At 44.9% G+C, this 27,079-nt stretch overlaps 2 protein-coding genes across 3 annotated transcripts; both read right to left on the minus strand.

Moving 5' to 3' along the window:
• Positions 1-11,860: 11,860 nt before the first annotated feature.
• Positions 11,861-18,246, minus strand: LOC131106152 (rac GTPase-activating protein 1-like). The gene is made up of 17 exons (XM_058054959.1): positions 18,099-18,246; positions 17,719-17,822; positions 17,158-17,360; positions 16,581-16,735; positions 16,366-16,435; positions 16,225-16,278; positions 15,774-15,848; positions 15,594-15,711; positions 15,345-15,493; positions 15,034-15,198; positions 14,857-14,952; positions 14,585-14,783; positions 14,396-14,501; positions 14,190-14,322; positions 13,538-13,646; positions 13,316-13,424; positions 11,861-12,893 (listed from the first exon to the last, which is right to left on the minus strand). Exons 2-17 carry the CDS (start codon positions 17,801-17,803, stop codon positions 12,824-12,826), a joined length of 1,896 nt encoding a protein of 631 aa, XP_057910942.1. The 5' UTR covers positions 17,804-17,822; positions 18,099-18,246; the 3' UTR covers positions 11,861-12,823.
• A 540-nt stretch (positions 18,247-18,786) lies between these two features.
• Positions 18,787-26,179, minus strand: LOC131106198 (major intrinsically disordered Notch2-binding receptor 1-like). Of its 2 annotated transcripts, none has more exons than XM_058055042.1 (4): positions 25,944-26,179; positions 23,382-25,368; positions 21,485-21,703; positions 18,787-21,410 (listed from the first exon to the last, which is right to left on the minus strand). In XM_058055042.1, exons 2-4 carry the CDS (start codon positions 25,356-25,358, stop codon positions 21,216-21,218), a joined length of 2,391 nt encoding a protein of 796 aa, XP_057911025.1. In that variant the 5' UTR covers positions 25,359-25,368; positions 25,944-26,179; the 3' UTR covers positions 18,787-21,215. The 2 variants fall into 2 exon arrangements, with proteins under 2 accessions (XP_057911025.1, XP_057911026.1); XM_058055043.1 differs by lacking the exon at positions 25,944-26,179 and adding an exon at positions 25,786-25,838.
• Positions 26,180-27,079: the final 900 nt, after the last annotated feature.

The raw sequence follows: 27,079 nt of genomic DNA on the forward strand, positions 1-27,079 counted from the left end.
ATGACACTTGTTTCCTATTTTCTCAGCCCCCCCCCCCCCAGACCATGCAGCCCCCCGCCTCCGATGAGCGCTGCTTTGCAAATGAAGTGGAGTGTTTGTGACGGCTCGACGCTGGCGGGAGGAAGAGAAAGTGGAGCTTTGGATTGCAAATGTTCCCTGGGGGGGGCCGGCCCCGGCTTGATGTCCTTAATAAACTTCAAATCCAACAGACTTTTTGCTTAGCTTTGAGGTCTGGGCCTTGGAGAAATAAGATAAGCTAAGATATGGCTTATTGTCGTACGCACAAGGAAAATCTTTCCTTACAATCAAACAATTCCTTTGCTTTCCAAACGGGAAAAGCTGTTGTGATGACAAATTGTGCTGAACCTTGGAGTCGGGGTCTCAAACCCAATTTACCTGGGGGCCGCCTGAGATAGGTGGGGTCTGCAGGAAGTATTGTATTGCAGGGAGTACTTCACGATGCAGTACGTTACACCATGCGTGGCTCGCAATAAGGACAATATGGATAAGGTTGTACTTTGTTGCATTGAACTGGGATAGGCTCCATCTTCACCATGACCTTAATGAGGACAAGGGGTACACAAAATGGGTGCAGCATATTTTAACCAGAATACACGCTGCATAAAATGCGTTTTAGTGCAGCTGGTGTGAACAGGCTTTTAGATCAGGGTTCTTGTCGTAGAGCCTTATTGGCTGTGTAGCCCTCAGCAGCAAAGTCAGTCAAATAATTATGAGCCAAAGCCTGGGACCGAGTTGGAATACAAGTGCTACCTTCCCTGTAAATCCTTCCTTCCTCCAAATGAAGGGAGTGAAAAATGGAATGAAAATCTTTGTCCAATAATAAAGAATGTGATGGGGGGGGGGGGGGGGGTAAAAACCGTAGTCTAGACTATTCTGACATATTCTCATAAGTCTCATGTCTCACATGCTGTCCATCCTATTTTTATGTCCAATTAACCAGAATGCACACGGCCAAATGTCCCTTGAAATCCCATTAACCAGAAAAGGAAAATGGCTCACGCTGCACCTCGGAATTTCCTGCCAAAATTCCCATGAGTTGCATCTTGACTGATGCCAGGGCTTTGGTTTCTCGAGGAGATGAGGGAGCCTGTTAAGACGAAACTGAACGTACATCGTCCAGCCCAAATAGAGCAAAAGACGGATGAAATGTGTATTGTGGAGTCTGAGCTGCTGTTGCTGATGTTAGGTCATCCAGCCACCTATGACCACCTATGACCACCTATGACCACCTATTACCACCTATTACCACCTATTAGCCACCTATTACCACCTATTACCACCTATTACCACCTATTACCACCTATTACCACCTATTAGCCACCTATTACCACCTATTACCACCTATTACCACCTATGACCACCTATTACCACCTATTACCACCTATTACCACCTATTACCACCTATGACCACCTATTACCACCTATTACCACCTATTACCACCTATTAGCCACCTACATATTACCACCTATTAGCCACCTATTAGCCAGTAGAAGTAGAAGGCAGTAGAAGGCAGTAGAGGAAGGCAGTAGAGGAAGGCAGTAGAAGGCAGTAGAAGGCAGTAGAAGGCAGTAGAAGGCAGTAGAAGGCAGTAGAGGAAGGCAGTAGAAGGCAGTAGAAGGCAGTAGAAGGCAGTAGAAGGCAGTAGAGGAAGGCAGTAGAGGGCAGTAGAAGGCAGTAGAAGGCAGTAGAAGGCAGTAGAAGGCAGTAGAAGGCAGTAGAAGGCAGTAGAAGGCAGTAGAGGAAGGCAGTAGAAGGCAGTAGAAGGCAGTAGAAGGCAGTAGAAGGCAGTAGAAGGCAGTAGAAGGCAGTAGAGGAAGGCAGTAGAAGGCAGTAGAGGAAGGCAGTAGAAGGCAGTAGAGGAAGGCAGTAGAAGGCAGTAGAAAGCAGTGTGCTTCGGTAGTGAGAAGCCCAGCATCCCCTAACAAGCCCCCATGGGGGCGTCAGCAGGTTGTCAGCAGAGAGAGAGAGATGAGAGAGAGATGAGAGAGAGATGAGAGAGAGATGAGAGAGAGATGAGAGAGAGATGAGAGAGAGATGAGAGAGAGATGAGAGAGAGATGAGAGAGAGATGAGAGAGAGATGAGAGAGAGATGAGAGAGAGATGAGAGAGAGATGAGAGAGAGATGAGAGAGAGATGAGAGAGAGATGAGAGAGAGATGAGAGAGAGATGAGAGAGAGATGAGAGAGAGATGAGAGAGAGATGGTCATATTGTTGGCCAAGGAACGGATGAAGGTAAGCGTTCGTTACAGAATTATGGAATATCTAACTAATGTCATACTCCATCCGAGTTAGTAGTTAGTAGTTAGTTAGTAGTTAGTAGTTAGTAGTTAGTAGTTAGTTAGTAGTTAGTGGTTAGTAGTTAGTAGTTAGTTAGTGGTTAGTAGTTAGTTAGTAGTTAGTGGTTAGTAGTTAGTAGTTAGTAGTTAGTTAGTAGTTAGTAGTTAGTTAGTAGTTAAGAGTTAGTAGTTAAGAGTTGGTTAGTAGTTAGTAGTTAGTAGTTAGTAGTTAGTAGTTAGTTAGTAGTTAGTTAGTAGTTAGTTGGTAGTTAGTTAGTAGTTAGTAGTTAGTAGTTAGGAGTTAGTAGTTAGTAGTTAGTTAGTAGTTAGGAGTTAGTAGTTAAGAGTTGGTTAGTAGTTAGTAGTTAGTAGTTAGTTAGTAGTTAGTTAGTAGTTAGTTGGTAGTTAGTTAGTAGTTAGTAGTTACTAGTTAGTAGTTAGTAGTTAGTAGTTAGTAGTTAGTAGTTAGTTAGTAGTTAGTTGGTAGTTAGTTAGTAGTTAGGAGTTAGGAGTTAGGAGTTAGTTAGTAGTTAGGAGTTAGTAGTTAAGAGTTGGTTAGTAGTTAGTAGTTAGTAGTTAGTTAGTAGTTAGTTAGTAGTTAGTTGGTAGTTAGTTGGTAGTTAGTTAGTAGTTAGTTAGTAGTTAGTTGGTAGTTAGTTAGTAGTTAGTAGTTAGGAGTTAGTAGTTAAGAGTTGGTTAGTAGTTAGTAGTTAGTAGTTAGTAGTTAGTAGTTAGTAGTTAGTAGTTAGTAGTTAGGAGTTAGGAGTTAGGAGTTAGGAGTTAGTAGTTAAGAGTTGGTTAGTAGTTAGTAGTTAGGAGTTAGTAGTTAGTTAGTAGTTAGTAGTTAGGAGTTAGGAGTTAGGAGTTAGGGGTTGGGAGTTAGTAGTATAGTTAGTATATAGTTCCAGCAGTGCGTACTTTATACATGGACATTCCGGTTGTGAAGGAAATGAACACGCATACATCTTGGTACATCTTTGAGTACTCTGAAAAGCACTATACAAATAAAATGTATTATTATTATACGAGTTACATTAGAACACATTACATATTACAATTCACAATCCCAAAAAGGAGTCGGAAGAAGCAAACATTTGTTCACTTTCTGTATTCTAAATATGCTGTTTGCCAATTTTGAAATCCATAAAAAACATGATAAGGCGTTATCAATTGTGTTTTTTTAGGAATAAAGGGTCCGTATGTTCTCTATGATGATTTTCCTAAGTGACCTTTTCTGTAGCAGTTGGAGACTGAAGTATACTTTTAGAGTTATGTCCCCATATCTCCACATAAGAACTAGGAACAATATAGTACAGAGTACAGAGTACGGAGTACGGAGTACGGAGTACGGAGTACAGAATACGGAGTACAGAGTACAGAGTGATTTGGCTTTGTTGAGTACATGAGGTATTTCCTGCCACGATGTTGCATATTGCATAGAAGGTGGTGGTTGACACGTACAACACAGGAAAAGGAGCCAAGCAGGAAGCGACTACAAAATAAGAGCATCCAAACAGAAACTAAAGCCCAAAGAAGGACCGTAAACAAGCTGTGGCACGGGAACCTACACAGGACGTGACACCAGCACCCCTAAAAAGGACCCCAGGCGTCCAGGGGACGAGGAGGACAGGAGGCATCTGCCATAGGTTCCTCCAACACGTTTTCCTCCTTGTCGACACGCGACACCCTCGCCGTGATCGCCAGGCGGGATGTCATCAGCTGCCTGGAATGGCGGCAGGCTTCCACATAATGAATTTCCTCGGAAGCTCGGTCCCTAAGCTGCTGAACCTCGTCCTTTCATTTTCTATCGGGTCCACGCATCTCCTGGCCTTCCAGCTTGTGATTCTGCTGCTGGGTTCTCAGGTCTTATCTGCGGCCCGGTCTTATCTCCACCTTGTCCCCGCAACCTGACTGCAGGAGGATTAGCTCCAGACCTTTTGTTGGTTTTAGAATTTTCCCTTCAGCGAAGACGGGACGAAGCCGAGAGTAATCTTTTGGTGAGGCTCCAGCCTCGTGTTGTCAGCGTTGCGGCAGATACGGTAAAGGTCACGCCATATTGGATTTCATCCTTCACTCCTCCAGATATTCCACTAAAACTAGGAGTACACTCAACCTGCCGGGCCGCATGGCTTCCTTAATGGCCGAGTATGAAATACGTGGGATCTCATCGGGTTCCTCATCAGGCTTGCGAGGGAAAGGAGGACAGTGACTTGTGTTAAATTGGTTATGATGAGGCGCACCGTGGATCCGGGTCAGGAACCGCCACCAGAAGAAGACCAAACAGAAAGTTGAAGGCTCTAATGATAGGACCTTCTGGGAGGAATTGCAAGCTCAGCCAATTAGCTGCTGAAACGCTAGAGATGACCTTTGACCTTGTCTGCTCTGCCTTCATTCTACAGAGAGTTCTGGTTTAGTTCATTAAGTCCAGAGTGGAGTACTTTCTGCCGTCTACGGCTGACGATTACACCGACATCACAGGACGCAAACGCTGCCGCTTCTACTCGGTACAGCGAGAGAGCGAGAGAGCGAGCGAGCGAGAGAGAGAGAGAGAGCGAGAGAGAGAGAGAGACGAACGGCGTTCCGCTGAGACGAAGAGCGGAAGGAATAAATTGCAAGTTCCCAGATATGAATTCTGACTTCTTGTAAACTGGGGGTGTCCAAAGCGCGGCTCAGTGCTCCATCTTTATTGAGCCCTGGGGGGTAAGAATAGTCTGTACATCAAATGAATCATTTCACATGACGAAGGAGGATTAGCATCATAGCGCAAAGAGAAAAAAATGAAATATTGGATCTTTGAACAAGATATCACACTAAACAATAATAATTATTAGGCATATCTTAACCATACTGGCTTGGTGTTAGCATGTTTCATTCATTCACTTTCTACCGCTTATCCTCACGAGGGTCACGGGCCTGCTGGAGCCTATCCCAGCTGTCTTGGGGGAGAGGCGGGGTACACCATGGACTGGTGGCCAGCCAATCCCAGGGCACATATAGACAAACAACCATTCACACTCACATTCATAGCTATGGACAATTTTTTTTTTTTTTTTTTGGGGGGGGGCAGGGGGTGCAATTAACCTAGCATGTTTTTGGAATGGGGGAGGAAACCGGAGTACCATGCATGCACGGGGAGAACATGCAAACTCCACACAGAGATGTCCAAGCGGAGATTCAAACCTTCCCCATCTCCTGACTGTGTGGCCAACATGCTAACCACTCGTCCACCGTGCGGCCCGACAAGCTGTAACGTAAAAATACACAAATAAACGTGGTGCTATATTGTACATTTAGGAAATACAATAATAAAGCGCTCTAATACACCACAAGGAAGCAGATCACAAAGAAACACATGCAAAATCAAAGGGCCAATTGTCTTTTGAATGCAACATTACTGACACCTAGCGGCCAGTATAGAATACTACATGTCACGTCATATCATGTGTTCTGTTCATGTTTTCATTCTGTACATTTTTTTTGCTTGAAAATGCTTATTTTTTAATTTGCTTAAATATGCATATTCTTTTACTAATAATAGGCGTTAGTCAACCACAAAAGCGACAATGTAGTCTGAAAAAGTGGTTGTTAGAAATGCATAGGACGTGTAACGGTATCATGTAACGGTATCGTGTTGCTAGTTGAATATTAAAGTACACGGTAAAAACCGTAAAAAGGAGCGAGATGAGGTAGGAGAAGAAGTAAAAGCAGAAGAAAACACTCATGTTTGCTTCCACCCACACTTCCGACTTGGAAGTGGAAACACTGAAAAGAAAGTGTCAAATGAAGTTTTAGCTGAAACGGCTGAGAGAAAAACACAATGGCGCTCAGAAGAATATGGCGTGGATACAATAGATATGAGTGAACCTAATTGGCCGTATTGTTGCCGTCTGAGTGTTCTTCTCGCCACTTCCACTGGAGGTATTATAGGCCCTCTTGTTGGGTTTCAGCCCCAGCTGACAGCAAGCCTTTCATTTGGGCTACGCTGGAAAGGTACCCTGCTGGATTTGAGTGTTTTTAGACTCAAGCGGTCTTTCATCCAACAAAAATGTATGCAAAATGCATGATTGCACGACACGACACGACACGACACAAAGTTATTTTCCTCCTTCAAAGTGTGGAATCTTTTCAGTGTCAAAGTCATTAACCCGACAGAAAGAAACAACATTTATTTGTGGTTTGCATGAGGGTCACCAAAGCAAACAGCCAGGACGCTTTTTACGCTCGAGGTTCTATTCTGAGAAAATAGATGATTGACAAGCAACAGCTGGGAAGGAGGATAAGACGAGGAGTCAGGTGTCAGTCATTAAAAAACAAAGCCTGCAGCGTTAGTTAGTGAAGATCTTATTCTCTCGTGTCTTTGACAAGTTAGCAGCTAAGGAAGACTGTTCACAATCAAAGCAGAATAAAACTCCCTCAAGTACACAACCGTAGTGTTGCTCCTGTACTAAAACTACATTTTATTGAGCCTCGTCGTAACGTAAGCGCTAGTTTACACGACCAGCGAGGCTTTTCACAGGGCAAATTCAGGAAGATATTTTTGGTAAATGATTGGAATCCTAAAGAAAATACTGTACATGAACTCCCAAGGACGTATTTATACGGACGCCCGATCCCAAGGACGTATTTATCCATCTTTTACATTGAGGTAATGATGCAACTACACAATAGAAGTGATCATGTCGGCGCCGTTTGAAACCATAAGGTGGCAGCAGCGCATTTTTATACGAGCTCAGCATGCATCTTTTCCATGCATTAAGCCTCCACACCAAGCAGGAAGTTGCAAAGCATGGAGGGATATTTGAACACATGCACACACCCGCTTCACTTCCAAATGTGCCATCATGGTGCTGCATTTGTAAATAATAAAAAATAATAAATTTGTGTTGTGACGTTATTGTTTAGACATGTTGGTTAAACATTGAAATGTTTGGTAGGAAGGTTTATATACGCTAGTCCAACAACACAATATTCTGTGTGCCTTGGAATAGATCCAAAATGGCTGATCTTTTGACAAATGATTGAATGAGTTAAAACGCATTTCGATGATGTTCTGCCTCACATCGATGCCTGCAAAAAACACAGCTGGACTCACAGATTATTAATAACAACAAGACGCACGCCATATTGTACGCTAACTGGGAAACGTATGTGAACCAAGGCAAAATCTTTGCGTACAGTATACACTAACCAGGGCATATGCTAACCAAGGTTTATTTCATGTGTAAAATATTACTATCCAATAGAGTAGATCATACGATGCCTGGATGGAGTACAGGGTGCAGCAGTACTTCCTAGCGGGAAGGAGTACAATTGTACGTGCGCATTGGTCCGGATGTTTTCTTAGTCTTTGTCTGGGACAAATGTTGTGGGACGGACAGGAAGTGGCAAAGGCTTTTGGTGTGGACCATCACTGTGGGAGAAATATACCACATCAGACGTAAACGCTAAGCTAACGTGACATAAGTCATTGCTAATGGCGAAGAAAAGTCACACTAACGAAAAGAGACGGCAAAAAATCAGATGATGGGATTTGGTACGTGTGTTTAAAGATATGAATATACGTATGTCATACATAAAAGGCTGTTTATGGCCGCAGAGACGACGGACACACATGCTAAGAAATATTCATATTCATGCACACTGCAGTGTTCCATCTCAGTCACATGACTGAGATGCAGTCATGGAAGAAGGAACACAACCCCCCCGTATGCTTATTGACATGTCATGTTTACATGTGCATGTGCACACGTGACAGACCGCTTTATGGAAACTGTTCATAATTCATCAAATAAAAAGCCCAAGTCCATAACCTTAGTGGATGCATGCCATACGATACGCAGCCAAACCGGGTCTCGTCCTTTCATGCCCACGTGGTCTCTGCTGGCCCGGTAGAGTCCAATACGGCCCAGTGGATACACAATCCCTTCCGTGACCCTGAGTCACGCTCTTCCTGGTTTTCATCCTGCTTGTTGAGTATGAAGTTCTACTGGTTATATAGTATATATATATATGATATAGTTATATATTAGACTGGTTATAAGAGTACGGGAATGACATTCCCTGGTACGGGAACGATATTCCCTGGTACGGGAATGACATTCCCTGGTACGGGAACGATATTCCCTGGTACGGGAACGACATTCCCTGGTACGGGAACGACATCTTGATAGGAGTACTCAGGTAGAACAAAAATTTAAAAAGGCATTTACTGTTTTTCTGACATTTGCTAAAATGTTTGTGTGGCATGTCCATAGAGCAATGAATTGGGGGTGTAGCTGGGGGGGGGGGGGGGGGGGGGTGCATATTAGAGTGAGCAAGTGCGGCGTGGAGCCCTGCACAGCAAATCTATTTATTCTGCACAATTTGGCATCAAACACAACAGCTGAGTACCTGCTACTGCTTACCATGGAACCTATTGCTGCCTTAGGAGCCCCCCCTCATTCGCCTCCTTACTTCTGTCTAGCCCCCCCCCCCAGACAAGTCGTCAGAGGCCCTCATTCCAACCAAAATGCCTCGGCATGAGGACGCCGGCATGCCCAACTCCTATTAGCCAATATAGTGGATATAATCAGACATTCGCCATAAATAAAACTTTATTTTGGTGAAACGATGGAGCTTTGAGTCATTAGAGGTGAAATGTGAAGACATAAGCATCTCTCATAATGATGCAGTGTCGTATTATGACAAGAACGGAAGGCCAGGCAGGCTAAAGGAAAACGTAGCAACAGATTGGATGACATCATTTTACTTCTCCAATCAATGGGGTGACATTGGGGGCACACATCATCATCAGCGTGACGCCCCGTTTCTCTTGGTTACTCTTAGTTTACGCTCGTAGTCGGAGAGCTTGGACCCAGGCTTGTATTGCGCCCATAAATCTCATCAGCCAATGATAAATTCATATTTAATGACCATGCTCATTGTCTGGAAAGAAGGAGCATTCTTTCATTAGCGCCTCCAACGCCTGCTGCTTGGTCCCCATAATTGATTCCTCCGTGGTAACAAGGTATCGACCACGCGCGGTCGGCGGCTAAGATGGCCGTTTGATTCACAGGCGTGGAGGAGTGGATGCATGTGTGTTTTTGTGTATGCTGGGGGGGGGGGGGGGGTAAGAGGAGCACGCCTATGAAGAGAGCACACTAAAAGCCAAACGAGCCACATAGTTATTTACGGTGAGTGTCAAGTATTTATATTTCACCAAAAAGCATATTGATCTCCCAATCTGTCACATTATTGACCGGGAAGCAGGAAAAATGTGAGGTACAGTACATTCCTAACCTGCACTGTACATTCCTGGCCTGCACTGTACATTCCTAACCTGTACAGCACATTCCTAACCGGCACTGTACATTCCTAGCCTGCACTGTACATTCCTGGCCTACACTGTACATTCCTAACCTGCACTGTACATTCCTAGCCTGCACTGTACATTCCTAGCCTACACTGTACATTCCTAGCCTGCACTGTACATTCCTAGCCTGCACTGTACATTCCTAGCCTACACTGTACATTCCTAGCCTGCACTGTACATTCCTAACCTGCACTGTACATTCCTGGCCTGCACTGTACATTCCTAACCTGCACTGTACATTCCTGGCCTGCACTGTACTTATATAGCAGTAGCCCTTATCTTTATACGTGGAGCGTGTTGTTGCATGGCTATAAAATACATAACTGCCCATTCGGCCTAGAAAGCATCAAATGCCAACTAAAGTAGCATGAAGTATATTCAGCATCATATTCATAGTCATCAGGTAATGTTTGCTGTTAATATGGCAGCATATTAGATATATATATGTTGGCGGCCGTGACTGACAGCTATTGAGTCACCACATCAGAGGTTGACGTTGTTGGCCCCCACCTGGAGCAGGCGGAGACGGCGTTAAGACTCTACTAAGCTGGCCAATGACCAACAGAATGCGATCCGCACACGTCAATAAGAGCAATAACTGAAGCTTAAGAATACAATATCGCATTGATTGCATCCAACTCGCAGAAACTGTAATAATACCGTGTGACCCCCCCCCCCCCCCCCCACATCATTGCTAGCTCACTATATTAACACTATGATGCTATGGACCAGGATGCTGCTGTTGTTGGTGTTGCTATGGTGCTACGATGCTACCGTTGTTGGGGTTGCTATATTGCTATGATGCTACCGTTGTTGGGGTTGCTATATTGCTACGATGCTACCGTTGTTGGGGTTGCTATATTGCTATGATGCTACCGTTGTTGGGGTTGCTATATTGCTACGATGCTACCGTTGTTGGGGTTGCTATATTGCTATGATGCTACCGTTGTTGGGGTTGCTATATTGCTACGATGCTACCGTTGTTGGGGTTGCTATATTGCTATGATGCTACCGTTGTTGGGGTTGCTATATTGCTATGATGCTACCGTTGTTGGGGTTGCTATATTGCTATGATGCTACCATGTTGGGGTTGCTATATTGCTACGATGCTACCGTTGTTGGGGTTGCTATATTGCTACGATGCTACCGTTGTTGGGGTTGCTATATCGCTACGATGCTACCGTTGTTGGGGTTGCTATATCGCTACGATGCTACCGTTGTTGGGGTTGCTATATTGCTACGATGCTACCGTTGTTGGGGTTGCTACGATGCTACCGTTGTTGGGGTTGCTACGATGCTACCGTTGTTGGGGTTGCTACGATGCTACCGTTGTTGGGGTTGCTATATTGCTATGATGCTACCGTTGTTGGGGTTGCTATATTGCTATGATGCTACCGTTGTTGGGGTTGCTATGATGCTACCGTTGTTGGTGTTGCTATATTGCTATGATGCTACCGTTGTTGGGGTTGCTATATTGCTACGATGCTACCGTTGTTGGAGTTGCTATATTGCTACGATGCTACCGTTGTTGGGGTTGCTGTGTTTACATGCTTACATTATTCGTCATTTATCCAAGCGCTCTTAATTGGACGAGTTACTGATTTGGCCCCGGTGGTCCCGCAGCAGAGGGGAGCTCCAACAGTACATTCTCAGGCTAGAATATGGCGGAGGCTACACACAGACAGCTGTTTGATGCCTGCAGCCACCGGCGTATGCTGCAGCGTACGCCATAAATAAACAGCATCCCCACATGGAGACATGGTTTGGGGCTAATCAACTATGAATGTTGATTTGAAATGCAAACATTTCTGATCTGCAAGAGAAAGATGGAGGAGTAAAAAAGGAGATTGACTGATCCATTGAATGTGGCTGGAGTGAATGCAAGCCCATGGCTCTGTCCTCGACAAGATCCATAAAGGAGGGATGATACCTGTGGAACTCCTCATAAATGTTGGTCATCGTTGGCCCACCCAGCTCTATAGATTATGGATTAATAGCTCATTATGATTGGAACAATGAGTCAAACCGCTTTACCGTGTCAGCCTGAGAATGGCACACATTTCCATTTTCACACATCTCCAATAATACTCAGTTTGGCACTTTGAGCACACACACAAGATAATAATAATAATAATAATAATAATGATGATAATAATAATGTAGTAAGTCCAAGACAGAAGACCCATCTTGAGTGGTTAAGTGGAGACCAGGAACCATTTGATGATTTATTTTTAGCACAAGTGTGGACTTTGTGTTTTGGTTGGAGTTCCATGGGAGTCCAATTTAAATGAATGAGATATCTGGTAGAAGCATCAGAAGCATCAGAAGACGGCCCCTCAGTCTGGTGTCCATTGGACACTTCCACTGCGTTGCCGTCACATCAAGTGTTTTGGAGCAGGATGGAAGTTAAGAAAAAACATGTAGGGCTAGACCCAAAATCGGGACTCGAGGAAAAATAACATTCCATTAGAAAAACAGAAGTAAAACATGAAAAAAGGCACAGGTTGGCATAAAACAGGTCAAGTTTAAAATACATAGAAATGCAGTAGAGTAAAAGTAATATTGCTATTCCCATTGTCAGAAGAATGATAGAAGCCATTTGTAGTGATTGGTTCATACTGCAATGAAAGGGCAGTCATGAATATGAACTGCCTGTGCTGGGACTATATTAATAATAATAATAACAATAATAATACAACAGCAGCCTCTAGTGGCAGACATTCATATAAAAGATCTAGTAGTTAGTTGCACAATACTGCATCATTCCCATTCAGTATCAGTGTTAATCTTATAGTCTTTCATACGTTTGCTAAATGCGTTAGCACGCAACAAAGAACTAACATGCTCCCTTTGGTCCAGTGCCGTATCCCATATTTGCCATCCTAGATGCTGCAGTAACAACCACAGATCCATCCAGGATGATACGTGTTGATCTTGGTGATCAACGCTTACAATCGCTTACGAGATACCAGAATTCAGAGAACGTCATTAGTAATCACAGGTACAAAAATTCTTCAACTGGTCACCGATTGTCTCATAGTTTTGCTAAATAATTCATAAAGCATAATGGAGTTAGACGCCTAAATTGCACATTAGTTTTACTCCTGTATATGTGAAGTATAGCTTATTATTGCAGAACATGATACATAGATCCTATACATCAGGAGCATCTGATCACTTCAGCTGCGGAGACTCAAAGAAGTTCCCACGGGCATGAGCAGATCCTTTGCTCTTGCTTGTGAATCTAAAGGATGGATTGTTGACAACAAATATGAGTGTTAGTTATTTGGAAAACTATATTACATTCCCTCAAATACTGGCCTCCATTAATGCGGCGAGGTAGCTTTCATTATTATTATTATTATAATTATTATAAGAAGCGATGTTTCCACCCAGTAGTCCACAGGTTGCATATCCAAAGGTTCTGACGTCTGTGTGGAGTTTCATAGGCCTAGCTTTGCCAGAACGCTCAGACTATCATATGACAGGAGCCCTTATGGAACCTTCAACAACCTCCAAACCACACAAGCACCTACACGTGCTCCACCAAGGTTCCACTGTACTGCAGTGGAGTACACGGCTAACCGTTGTATTTGAGGAAACACCAAATGATGAAGAATACTGCAACTGGGCCTTCAGTACGTATGAGACAGTACGCCAACTTACAAGATAGTGCTGGAGAGGGTCTGCATCATACGCTGTGACAGTGAGCCAGAGGAGGGGGTCTTGGTCATCATCTGCTGCTCAGGAGTGGTCACTGGTCCCAGTATGCTGACTGAAAAGGCAGACCAAGAGCGGCTCATTGCTAACTGCTAACTGCAGTTTGTTACATAGCAACCAAAGCGTCTTGAAATAGTTGTGCACGCTTCCATGCATGTTACACAGTACCTTTACGATTTGGAGTCTCTGTGTGGCGGCCATTGTCTGTGTCTAGATCGTCTGGATAGGCATACAGGCCCCAGTAGCTCGCCGGGATACTGAGCAAGCGCTCCACGACCTGACAACGACAGAAAATCAGGTCGGAAACTATTCTTCTGGTCGCTAATTGTGCTACAAACTATGGTGGATCAATTATCAGTATAAAATCGATATTATTGACATTGCTTTGAGACAATTGTCATTCATTCTTGTCCTGAGATGTAATTCCCATATGAACCACTAGATGGGACTCACGTATAGTGTACCTGTGTGAGCCACTTGTACTGTATGCATGTTCTTAAAATGGATGCCATACATGCCAAATTTAATTGTTGCATTTTTTGCAATGTAGCGAGCGACACTGTCTGTGAGCATGCACCATTTTGTTGATATTTACTTTGCTGACGCCTCAGAAAGTGTTGACTGGTCGGTAGTTTGTAGAGACGAGCAGATGAAAACACACGCATTCATGCACATGTCAATTTATCAAGGGTGTCATAATTAGAGATGTTTTTTTATCTTGGATGAATTGATTTATGGATTATGGTGACAGGCCTACTTATGACCAAAATGATGAATGCGTTAAGTAAGCAAGTCATTTGATAATGCACTGCTACGCTACCCGTGGCTGTCTGTGAGTGTCGTTTAGGAGAGTCATGTGGTCCGGATTGGGAACAGCATGGCCGACAAGCGTAGGTCCAAACACCCGGGCCAGGTTCACCACATCCATCTTGGTATCCAGACTTCGAGCCACCCTGCAGGGACAAAACAGAGGTTAGTCATGGCAGTGTCCACCTAAGACGCTGACAAGGCTAGAAATGGAGCTACTTCTGGAGGTGAATCATCAGGCAGGCCAGAGTGTCTCGGTTGGGTTGAGGGAGCCCATTGATGGTCTGGTACAGCACGGCTACGCTCTTCTCATCATCATGGATTTCTGAAACATTGGTCACAACCTTGGCTCGGTTTGGATCTCCGCCACTACAGGCTGTAAGCAACGACACCAGACTCAAAACTGACCAGCTGCCTCCATGAATGCTTTGTTCAGGCGGAAGGTGAGCAGCGGCTCTGGAAGGTTCCTCAGGAAGTCTTTGAGGACACCTGTGATGACGTTGATGTCTTCTACCTTGTTAAGTTGCGGCAGAGTCTTTCCTCTCATCAGCTTCTCTTTCAGATCTTTCACCTGACGCTCCTGGCCAGAAATTCTGTACAGGCCAACCTAGATGGAGAGGAGATGAAAATAAACAAGCGATGCCCCACCATGAAACACGATTAATAAGAGGGCATCTTACCTCGTGAAGCCCCCTGTGTTCTATCTCTCTGATGCAGTAGATGACCAAAGCTGGGATCCGTGGAGAAGTGACGGGAGCAAAGTCAGCCAGTGTGCTCTGCAAACACGTTATGCTAATTTATATGGACAAATATGGAGTGGAAATATGGCCGGAAACGTTGGGAAAAACATGCTGCACCTCTGCGGTCCTGACGGGAGTGCTGATGGCTGCGGGATTACAAGGAAGGGGGCAACCGTCCTGACACTCGGGATGGGTCACAATCCTGCAGTTCTGACAGCGAAGGTATATCTTGCCAAACTTTGTCCTCCTTCCACACGGTGCGCAGAACTCGGACTTGATCACCTTTGTGAAAAGGAGAACAAGATAGACGTTATGGTTCCGACCATGGGGGGTGTAGCCCGGCAACTGCTGGGGGTAATAGCCCAACACAAGGGCATGATGATGATGATGATGATGATGATGTAAACAAGGTCATAGCAATGTCTCACAGTTTTGGTGACGAACTGGTGCTGCTTCGCTCCTCCGTTGGCTTTGGCGTTTTGGGGGTGATTGGGGAGATCTGAGACCGGTGTGCTGGGTGCTTCACTGATGGCTTCAGATAGATCAGTTGAGGTGGTTTCAGGCCAGGATTGAGGAACTGTCGGGATCCCATCACCATACATTTAATAATCTTAAATCTTTTATAAGAACAAACAGTTTCCGTGCAGAATTACAAACGGTGAACCAAAACTGCTCACCACTCTTTTTCCTGCTGCGTGTGCAGTAGGGGACTCTTTCGATGGTGGACACGGCCTCCACGGTGCCACCGTTCACAGGTAAAGCAATGGTGGTTGTGGCAATTATGGACTCGTTTATCTGTAAACATCCCGTTTTAAAGAATAAAGAAATAATACTGAATAACAGTGAGGCAGACTTACTCGATCTGACGGCCGTCCAGTAGAGCGAGGTTTCTTCAGCATCTGCGAAGGAACCTCAAGTTTTCGGGAGGATCGCTGTGGATGAAAAATGTAAAACTAGTTGGCTTAAAAGTACTAAACCAAAAAATAATGCTGAGGTGAAACATTACATTTAATGGCAAAAGCAACTGTTTAGCTGGGTTTAGTCAACACATCCGCTGAGAGATAATAATAAAAAGTAATAAAAACATAATATTTTGCTAGGTCAATCCCATTTTGAGAATGTGTTGTGTGCTAATAAAAAAAAGCCACCAAGTGGCCTCGGGGCCACACTTTGGACACCCCTGCCCTACAGGATAGAATCGTTATTTCTACTAAAATGTTGCAATGACTTTTTCACATTGTGATCCGTCATCAAACAAAGATTCCAACAAGGACATTAGAGAACTATTTTATACATTTTAACACTTACTCGTTTCTGACGTTTCTGCAACCTTACGGTCTTCATCACAGAAGAATCCCATTCCTACAGGAAGAGGACAGGTTAAGTAGGTCTTATTGAATATAATGGAGTGGAGAAGCTAAGAAAAAAGAAATAGAAAAAGACATTTACCAGAGAGTCATCCGTTTGATCAAAACTGATGCCCGACAATATGGAGGCTGATTCATCAATTGGAGCTAGCCTGCAAGACAACCCACGTCAGTCTGAAGTACTTGTGGGGAGCTGCAGAGGAACATCACCCACATCCTTCCATTTACCCATGAAAGGCATGTTTGTCTGCAGAGACCTGGCATTCTGATCATTGGGGGAAGAATAAAAGAACGGACCTTCTGCTGGAGTTAAGGTTGGCTTTAGCTGCCTGCGCAGCCTGGGAGTGCGCGCTGAGGAAGGCCAAGGCCGAGCGTTGCTCCTCGCTGAGGTGGACACTGTTACCGTTGTTCTCCGATATCAGCACATCCCGGATCAGCTGGAGCTGACGCTCCTTTAGGGAAACACAATAACAATTAGGAGTGTGTGTGGTGGGGGGGGACATCAGCATCTAAAGTGTGTTTGCTTTGTCTATGGCTTTTTCATGACTTCCTGTACTTCAAAGGGCCCTATGTCAGCTGACTTCAAAGTGGCTTTTGCTTTAGAGCAGCTCATTTAAAAAACGTAAGCGCCCGCAGAGTTTGTTTGATGTGACTAAGAACCTCAGCGGACTTTCTGTGGCCGGTCTACGGCTGGAAAATCAGCACATCATACTCCTGACCGTGCGATTCTAGCATTTTTTGCCGTACGACTGGTTGACCTAGCCCCATATTCATTCCTCTTACATTATTTCCGATGTAGATTAGAAATTAGAGATCATTTGAACAACTTTGAAGGTTGCCCCAGGGTGGAGTTCCACGAAGCAGTGTCACCAACCAGCTTCTCATAGACAGCTTCAGCCTTCTGCCGCCGACGGATTTCCACATCGACTTGGTTGCGGGCATGTTTCAATCTGACCTCCAGAGCGCCCCTCTCAGTCTCTGCTTTAGCCAGCATCTCTTTGCAGGACAGCAGCTCCTCACCTGCCCGCAGCCACTTCTTACGGCAGTCCTCAAAGTTCACAGCCATCTGAAGGAACTCTGGATGACGAGGGAAAAGAGAAAGTAGCACCAGCCTGTGTTTATTTATCCTGTGATGGTTACGTTGGGACAAAATATCCTGCTCATTTTGGCTGTTTTAAAATGATATTGAATCCCAGTGGAGCGCTGCATGATATCTGCTTTTACACAATGTAAAATCTTTGTTGTGATTCATTTATAACAGATTCTATTTCATGGTTTGCACTTTTTAGTTTTTAAATGTGACTACGTGTTTTTCTATAAATGTGTACTTTGCTACTCTCTGCTGTGTACACTGTGTCATGTCTTGCTTTGCTGGTTTCTCCCCACTTAAATCTATATGGGAGTCAAATATTCAAGCCGAGTGGAAATAACTTACGTGGTTCAGAGCTCTCGTTCAGACAGTCCACCTGGGAACGTAAACTCTGGAACTGGTTGTACAAGTTCACCACGGTCGACTCCATTGCGTCTCGTCACGTTAGCCTTGATGAAAAACCTACGTTAGACAGGCTAAAGGAGGCTAAATCAGATGCCGTAAGCTCTGTGAAATTGTACATTGCTGCAAATTAATAAGGACACATAACACAAGCTTTGCAAACAAATCCACCTTCACTGTATTTCGATCCCGTTGAGCTATGTTACTGTAAAATAGGTCCCATTCATGCTAGGTTTAGCTAGCCGGTGAATATGCCTATCTCGCATTGAAGCGTTAGCATTGGTGCTAAATGTCACGGCTTTGTTTAAAAAGCGAAAAGGTACCTGTACAATATATTCCTTGTAAAAGTGTGATGGCATGGATCGACCCAGTCAGCGTCCGATGCCAGAGACGAAACGCACAAAACTCCACTGCGGTACTGCAGCAGAGCCGCACCTACTGGCAGCTTTCTTCCGCAAAGTTCAAAATCAGCGCCGTTTCGTCTTCTTCGTTGGTTGTATTGGAGTTTGTACTATACTGCCCCCACACGTTCAACGGTGGAACTGAAAAGTTCACCTGAATTACTATATCATATACTACATTCAAATGTACAGTATTCAATGTACAATGTACAGTATAAAATTACCATTGTTTTTATTTCAAAATGTAATATTGATGTATATTTGTGGAATTAATAACGATACATCTTTTTTGACTTCCTGTATTTTTTGAACATGTTTGACCAGTCATCAGATCATTCAATATACTGCAAAAATGCGTTTTATTCATATTTTATTCCCACAGGCAAATAAACTAATGTCCATTCATTTACAAAGCACTGCCAACCAACAACATGTGCCATAATATCTGCTCATAATTTTTCATTTACAAGAAGTGTCTATTTACCTGAGATGTCTAAATTTCCTAAAAGCATCTCGGGGGGGGGGGGGGGGGGGGGGGGGGGTAATAAGAGGCTCTAATGCACAGAAGTTTTGGAGAAAGCACCTGCATATTATGCTGACTACGTAGTTGAACCTCTTCAGTGGCAACATTGGTAATGGATCCTCAAACACCCTCATGGGGAACACATGGCAGATGTACATCCACTTAGGAGGATGCATTCAAGCAAAACACTCTCTCATTAGACCCTGTGTGGATTTGTGCACTCAAAACAGGATGAAAGGTTTTAGGTCCAGCTGGAGAAAACATGTTTTGGAAATATTCTCTCTCCAATATGTTGGATACTCCAAAAGTGGGAAAAACATCTGCAACATCAGATGTTTATACTGTAAAATGGTGTGAAATGGCCACTTATAAAGGATCTTCAATGTTCCTCAAGCATTTTTTATGGAAATAAGTTGAACTTTTGGGAGGCCGTGTGTCATTACATCATCTGGTGTAAAAGTATCATTTCAGAACGTCATAGCAGTAGTAAAACATGGTGGTGGTAGTGTGATGGTCTGGGGCTGTTTTGCTGCTTCAGGACCTGAAAGACTTGCTGTGATAAATGAAACCATCAATTCTGCTGTCTGAATGTCCTTCATAGTCGATAAAGGTGTATCCCAATGAAGAGCATTGTTAGCTAGCTCATATTAACGTTATCATGTTATAATGCACAGAAAAGGGAAAGAAATATGTGTTCATGTTTCTCCTAAGGATTGGGAATTATGGGCAAAATTCCAAAAAAAGAGCAGTTCCCCTTTAAAAAGGTGCTCCAATGTGGCTGAATTACAACAATTCTGCAAAGATGCCAACGTTCTCATGAAAAGTTATTGCAAATGTTTGATAGCAGTCGCTGCTAAAGGTGGTTCAGGGGGCCATCACTAGTGGATTTGGTAATAAACCGTTTCATTTAAAAAGTACATTTTGTGTTCAGGTGTGTAATATTAAGATGCGTTTGATGATGTGAAACATTAAAGTGTACCAAACATGGCCAAAAATAAGAAATGAGGAAGGAGGGCCGAGACTTGTTGACACCTGTGTGTGCGTGAACCACTTCCACTATTAGCAGCCTCCATCTCTTAGGGTAACAGGAAGGTTTTACAAAATGGAACCTCACACCACGGTCAAAACCGCATTGATCCCTGGGAGGGGAAGGTGAATGAAATCGTTATCGGCGGGGCGAGCCCAGCGAAACACTAATGTGCCAGGTAGGATGCACTCCAAACAGCCCATCAATTGAATTACAAGTGGAAACTCCCACTTAAAGAGTTTCCTGGAAAATGCTTCCTGTTCAGGTTATCTACTTGTCCATATCGCCAGCATCAGCAGCAGCAAGACGTGCCTTTCTGGAAAGCTGAGCCTTGATGAACAATCCATAATACTCATCCTTTGATTGCTTGGATGGAGTATAAGAATCATGAAAAGTACAAAATTGTATATTTCACATTCATGCTGATGGGACATGACAATTATCTTATGAGGAACAAATAGAACAGAAAACACGAGCCAGACCATCTTCATGTAACACAGGGGTGTCCAAACTTTTTCCAGCCTGGGCCACTTTCATATTTTGGACAGCAACGTAGCAGATACGTATGCTCAGAAATGAATATACTTCGAGAAAAAAACTGCATCTCAGTAAGGCATTTTATGAGGATGAATGTCGGTCTTTTGTCCCATTTTTGCACATTTTCAAAATGTTTCAAATTTCTTGAATAATCTTCTTAAACTTTCTATTTTTCCAAGTCGTGCAACTTTATTATGTTTAGATTTTTTTGTCATAATAATGTGAATTAAAAAATAACATTGAAAAAAATATATTTCAACTCCATGCTTCTAAAAAGATATTTTTTTCAGCATAATAGTAATATTATTACTAATATTGGGAGTTCATTCTTGTGAAATTGCAATTTTTATTTTTTATTTCTTCATTGCAACCAAATTTTTTTCCCGTTGGATTTTTGTTTTTAATATTTTGACTTCATTCTTGTAAAATTATTGCAGAATTTTCCATTTTTGCTGCTGCTTTTTTTAGTTTTCTACTTCAGTTCTATTTTTGGAATGTAAATGGCTGACCGGAGTCACTTTATATGACAATTACCATTGTAAATACACACTTCATGTTTGCACACAAAAAAAACAGCTCCCGGGCCGCACTTTGGACACCCCTGATTTAACAGTTTTTCTAAAAATGGCTGAGTACTTTTTCAATATGGATCTGTATGCAGCTAGTTTGTCATTTTAAACATCAGCATAACTAAACCATGAACATATATTTAAAAGAGCATTTACTGTGTGAAGACAAAAACAACTCGTGTAAAATAAGGCGTTGAATGAAGCTGAAGTTCAGACGATGATGCTTATTGCACTTCCCAAGTTTAGGCTTCTAGTGTCAAATCATCTCCACGAGGATGTCGGACTAGATGTCGTGCGAGTACAAGCTACAGAGCGTGGAAGTAGAAAATGTCATGAAACGACCCCATGACCCCATGACCTCATGACCTCACGACCTCACGACCTCACGACCTCATAGTGCAAATGGGAATGACCACAATAAGAATGATAGCCAGCGCGGCGCCAACCAGCGCCAGCAACTTGCAGACTTTGGCCCTGCGTAGGCCGGCCTCTTTCCGCCTGAGTAGAGCATCGTAACCCGGAGTGTAGATGTCGTCCATCCAGAACTCCATGTTGTTGGGGTTTAGAGAATCCCGGGCCTGCGGGTCGTCAACACTTCCTTTTAAAAGCACTTTCACAGCTTTCATGACCATATCTAGTTGGAATGTATTACCTGGGAATCGAAAGGCGATATGCGCGCCTCTCTGTCGTCAACAGTCCAGATGGGTCTTCCTCTCCCTTCAACCGGTCTGGGGTCCATAATCTTCCCAGAAGTTAGTCCACCAGTCAAGCTGCTTTCTTTGTTGCCGAACAAAGACGAGCCAAACACTTGTTCCACAAGGCTGGACGACTTCTGGGAGAGTAATTTTGCTGTTCTGCTCGACTGATCTGACTAGAAAAGGGAAGAATTTGCTGTAAGACGTTTGGAGGACAGCGTCCATCGACTTGGCTCTGCAGCCTTGCCATAAAAGCAAACACTTGTGGGACATTTTTACAATACATCCATCCATTTTCTAACGCTTATCCTCACCACGGTCGGGGGGGTGCTGGAGCCTATCCCAGCTGTCTTCTGACCAGAGGCGGGTTCCACCCTGGACTGGTGGCCAGCCAATCCCAGGGCACATATAGACAAACAACCATTCACACTCACATTCATACCTACCATGCATGTTTTTGGAATGGGGGAGGGAAAAGCCCCTCATGCACGGGGAGAACATCACAACAACAAGAAGAAGAAGAAAATTAGATGATTAGATGTTTGGCATGGTCTATTCCTGATGCTCCCACAATGCTTTGAGGAGGGGATAAAACACAGCAAAAATATGACCTCCTGACTTGCACGTTGCAGGGGAGGGAAATGCAACCCGAAAGCCGCAAGTTTGAATACCTTCATGCCTTCACCTTCATGTCATCATGCCAAACCTCAGCAATCCCTCGGGGCATCAACACAGCAAGCATTCGAGGATGAATTATGAGCGCTTGTTTTGGTTTGACTTTTTCATAACATTGAATTCAAAAATAGACAAGCCACATTTAAATAAATACTTTGGCCTCATACGGGCCTGTGTGCTTTTTCAGGTTCAGACATAAAAGTATTACGTATAAAAGTATTACGTTGTCTTGAACGTTTTACATTTTAGTGTTAAAAAACACAACCTGACTCATATTCACTTTGTCTTCTGTTTTTATAAACGTCATATCAAATATAAAGTGTTTAACTCATTTTACAGGGCTGTCAAATCACAGTTTGTAAATTAATCATGATTAATCACCATTTGCAACTATGCCCATTTTTACTGTATTTTACAACAGGAAGTATACTCCTTAACATAAGTGAAAATGGGGCTGCACGGTGGCCTCACAGCTAGGAGACCCGAGTTCAATTCCACCCACGGCCATCTCTGTGTGGAGTTTGCATGTTCTCCCCGTGTGTGTGTGGGTTTTCTCCGGGTACTCCGGTTTCCTCCCACATTCCAAAAACATGCTAGGTTAATTAGCCACTCCAAATTGTCCATAGGTATGAATGTGAGTGTGAATGGTTGTTTGTCTATATGTGCCCTGGGATTGGCTGGCCACCAGTCCAGGGTGGACAGCTGGGATAGGCTCCAGCACCCCTGCGACCCTCGTGAGGATAAGCGGTAGAAAATGAATGAATGAATGAATGAATGAATGGCTCTAAATTGAAGCTTTTGTTTTTTGTGTCTAAAATGGAGGATTCCTTGAATTAGCTTTTGTAGTTTTAGTTGCTTTTAGTTGTTGTATTGATGTTCAGAGTTCAGAATGTCCATGAAGGCACCTCACGGGAGAAAGTGTTGTTCCAAGGACCAAAGGAGAGATGTGTTTGTGAGTTGGTGACACATGATGGTGTCACCATGTTTGAGCACCGCAGTTGTTGACTGCATGCGTTACTTGGAGTAAAAACATTTAACGTGATGAATGAAATAAATGATTTACCGCTGTTGTTGTTGATTGCATACATTAGTTAGAGTAAAAACGTTTAACGTGATGAATGAAATACATGATTGACTGTATCGGCCACTCATGCATACAAAGTTAGAGCAATACTCCACCTGCCCAGTTTTTCCGTGGGAAGATTTTCCACCTTTAATTTTGGAGAAAGACACGGTCCAGTCTTTTGCAGCGGTCGCCACATTTGCTTGCTTGGAATCCTTGCCCCCTTTCTCTCCAGCCTCATTTTTTGAGCCCCGAAAAGACGCCGCATCTTTCCTCCCATCTTTGCTCGCCTTGGCATCACCGTGAGCCTTGCTGCTGTCAGGTCGCTCCTCGGGATTGTTCCATGTGTTCCAGTCCAGACTACTCGGGCTGGCTGCTGGGAAGAGGTGCCCCGACACAGACAGAGGCTGAGGTTCGGACGATTCGGAGGGAGTGATAGGATGGCTCATGAAGGAAGAGACGCCACTGAGGGGCTCCAGCCATCGGTCGCCCATCCCTTGTCCGCTGGCGACAGCCGGCTGCGGGATCTTTTCATCCAGACGCTGCAACGCCGACAACACCTGGGAAATCTCAGCCTTGACCTCGTTTAAGGACTCCAGTTGTCGCTCGATCTGGTTCATGCGCAGCAGGAGTCGACACACGCTGGCTTTGAGTCCATCATCGCTGCTTTCCAGGGAGTGAAAGAGCCGCTGAAGCTGGCCCAGGCGGCCCCGTCTGGCTTCTGGGGTGTCCTGGTTGAGACCTCCGGGTCCATCGTTTGGGTGCAGCACCCCCGTAGACCCGCACATGCTGATGTCATCTAAGAAGCGGAAGATGGCGCTGATGTCATCCTCGCAGAACTCGGGATCATCTAATGAGGTCATGAAGGACAGACGATCAGCATGGACGAGACTGCGGAGGCGCCTGGGATCCGGAGGATCGGTCTGGGTTCCTTGAGCCTTGACTCCATCAATTCCAGTATCGCCAATCTCACATCCCAGAGAGCCCCCCAGTTTGCTGATAGCGGGGCTCGATCGCCTCGGTTGTTGTACGCCACGGGACTCGGGTCCCAAGCCGGCGCTGGCCGGGTTGATCCGGTCCTCCAGACTGTGACTCTTGTTACTCCAGATGGGCCTCTGGCTCCTGGGGGGCTGTAGGTGCTTGGGAGACCGCTCGGGGGCCGATACAGGTCCAAAGTAAGTGGAGTCCTGCAAATCATCAAGACTTTCATGCTTAGTCCGGCGCTCGGGAGACTGTGGGAGCGGCGTGGGCGAGGGGTAGGGGTTGGGAATGGCGTCCGTCTGGTTGTCAAAGCCTTTGTCCCCTTTGGGACTGGGGGACTCGCTGTTGACGGTCACCTGCGGTATGTTGTGGAAGTCCTTCCGAAAGATGTTTCTCTTCTGGTCCACTGATGATTCCTGGTCCGCTTCAAACACCTCAGCGGGGGCCGAATCGCCGCTGGACTCGCTGTCCGTCTCCAACGGTAAGTAGATGCTCTTCATGATCTCGCTGGGGATCTGGCCACTGGGGTACAAAAGGGTGGTGTGGGGCAGGTCGAAAGACACAGCCCGAGTCCTGACCCGGGGAGGGGATACAAGCGAGACGGGATCGGGGGGAAGACTGGAGCGCTTGCGTGCCGAGTAGTTGGGATTGGGAAACAGCAAGTGCTGGTCAAGGCGGCTGCCGGTGGAGTCAGAGTGAGCCCGTGCTCTTTCCCGACCGGGAATGTTCAGTTGCTGGATTCCGGGCAAACCCGGGCCCGGAGAGCGGTCGACGGGGAGGACGGTCTGAGCTCTCATTGGCTGGCTCTCATCGCCGGCCCCGCCCGTCATTTGAATAAGATGGAATATGGTGACGATATCAGCAGCGACGCCTATGGGCGACAGGCCCTGTCCTCGGGAGGAAACGCGCTCCCGAAAAAGAGTGGCCGGGAAGCAGGGGTCCCGGCTGGCGGCAGCGAACAACAAACTCCGGAGCTCGGCGAGGTGTTCCAGGTCAAAGCGGGTGCTGACCATGCGGCAAAGGTCCTGGAAGGTCAACCACTGACGCATACTGGCCAGTTCCTCCAGGATCCCCAGGAGGACTCCGGGGTATTCCTGCTGCAGGTCGGCCATGGTTGCTCATCTGAGGGGACACGGACGTGGCGTGTCATCACAACGGCGATGCCAATCATATTTCTCATTATTATTTATTTGGTATGTTGTAAATAGAAAACATATTAGCAAAAAGTACCAGAAAGGGAAGATTCTAATAAAGTCATGAATGAATTAGCAAGCAAATTCCAAAATGTAAAAAGGTCAAGAATATTAAAGTACACCAATTCAACATTAACTGTACTTTAGCTGTAAGTTAGCATGTTCTCCCGATTTCCAATCCAGGAGTAAAAAGCCCTGGGAGTGGGAATTTGGAAAGCGACCTTATTTGGGGCCCTAAAATAACCTCATCTGACGTGTTTGAATCCCTTCCATTTCATCATTTTTTATTAACGGCATCATGAGCTACTTTATCTGGGTCAAAGTGGCTAATGGAGTCCACACTTACCTTATTATTCCACATTGGCCATAAAGATCCTTACGTATGCTACGTTGATGTTGTGTTACGTTTACGGGCAGTCAGACACGACGCTGTCGAGAGGAACGATGTAAACATCTAGAGCATGGAGGACTTAGCAGAGGCCACCGAGGAGCTTATTGACTCACCTGAATACGAATATCGAACAGTGACGTCAGACGCTCACGGATCCATCAAAAGTGTAAAAAAGAAATCCAACATAAAGACCACATAGATCCGGTCCGAACCATAGCGCCCTTCTCCTTCCGAGCCTCCTTGTGTTCGTAGCCGCGATGAGCCCAGCTCAGGCAGGAGAGAGAAAGAGAAACCAGGTCATCTTCCCACAAGTCCCCGCAGTCCCCTACGGGACCTCAACATACATCCAAAACGGTTTCCCCCACCGCCGAGGAGCCATTAGCTGAAGCTAGCTGCAGTCAGTGCAGACGTTCTCCTAGTGATGGAGGGACACAAAGTCTGGACCTGCAGCAGCAGCCCCTGTAAAGGTGCCATGCTGGGCATGGGGGCAGTTTGGGAATAGGACAGGATGAAACATTCATGTTTGCTAATTGGCACGCCTTCCACTCCAGACCGACAGTGGACCATCAATCCTGGGCAGATGCCTGCTGGATGGAGTGTCTCCCCTGCTCTTCACCATTACTCCACATTATCAGCCATAAAGGCTTGGACTTAAAAGCCCATTAGGACCAGAGAGGTCCGGCCTTTCATCTGAGTGCTCCACTCCACTCCAATCACGACTGACGCGTCTAATTTACCTGGAAAGTCAGAAGCACGTCCATCCTGGATGGCCTGGATGGGGATCGATGCAGTGGATGGGGGGTGGTGGTGGGGGGTTATGAAGGCAGCAGAAAGGCCGCCAACAAGAAAACATTAGATATCAGGTATGTTAACTCCTCCACGTTTACTACTCTTGCAACATAATTAATATTTTTGAAGCAAACATGCAACAAACTTTGCAAAATGTCAAGAAAAAAGAGGACCACAACCTTCCCAGCATGCCTTGCGACAGGAATGTATGAGTGTTTTCGTTGCATGGGTATTACATTACTCTGTATGCCAACATGTTGCCGTAGGTGGGGTCCTTTGTCCTCCGGCGTGGTGCGTCTACATGATGTAGTCTGGATGGCTTTTTAGACGACTTACACGTTGACTGACTTGACTTCACTGTACACAAGAATTATTCAGCAGCTATTTTGGGCGATGGATTACATGATTTGTCCAGGATTACTCTGTGAAACATAGAAAAAGAATCATTCCTGCACGTGTA

The sequence above is a fragment of the Doryrhamphus excisus genome, chromosome 18, assembly GCF_030265055.1.
Source record: "Doryrhamphus excisus isolate RoL2022-K1 chromosome 18, RoL_Dexc_1.0, whole genome shotgun sequence".
NCBI lineage: Eukaryota > Metazoa > Chordata > Actinopteri > Syngnathiformes > Syngnathidae > Doryrhamphus > Doryrhamphus excisus.

Coding starts and splice junctions, on each gene's coding strand:
- LOC131106152 (XM_058054959.1), bottom strand. CDS start 17,803: ATGGAGTCGACCGTGGTGAACTTGTACAACCAGTTCCAGAGTTTACGT. Junction 16,279..16,365: donor ATCAAACGGATGACTCTCTG/GTAAATGTCTTT, acceptor CTCTTCCTGTAG/GAATGGGATTCTTCTGTGAT. Junction 14,953..15,033: donor CTCCCGTCAGGACCGCAGAG/GTGCAGCATGTT, acceptor ACGTGTTTGCAG/AGCACACTGGCTGACTTTGC.
- LOC131106198 (XM_058055042.1), bottom strand. CDS start 25,358: ATGGCCGACCTGCAGCAGGAATACCCCGGAGTCCTCCTGGGGATCCTG. Junction 21,704..23,381: donor CCCACGGAAAAACTGGGCAG/GTGGAGTATTGC, acceptor TCCCTTTTCTAG/TCAGATCAGTCGAGCAGAAC. Junction 21,411..21,484: donor TATCGCCTTTCGATTCCCAG/GTAATACATTCC, acceptor GACGACCCGCAG/GCCCGGGATTCTCTAAACCC.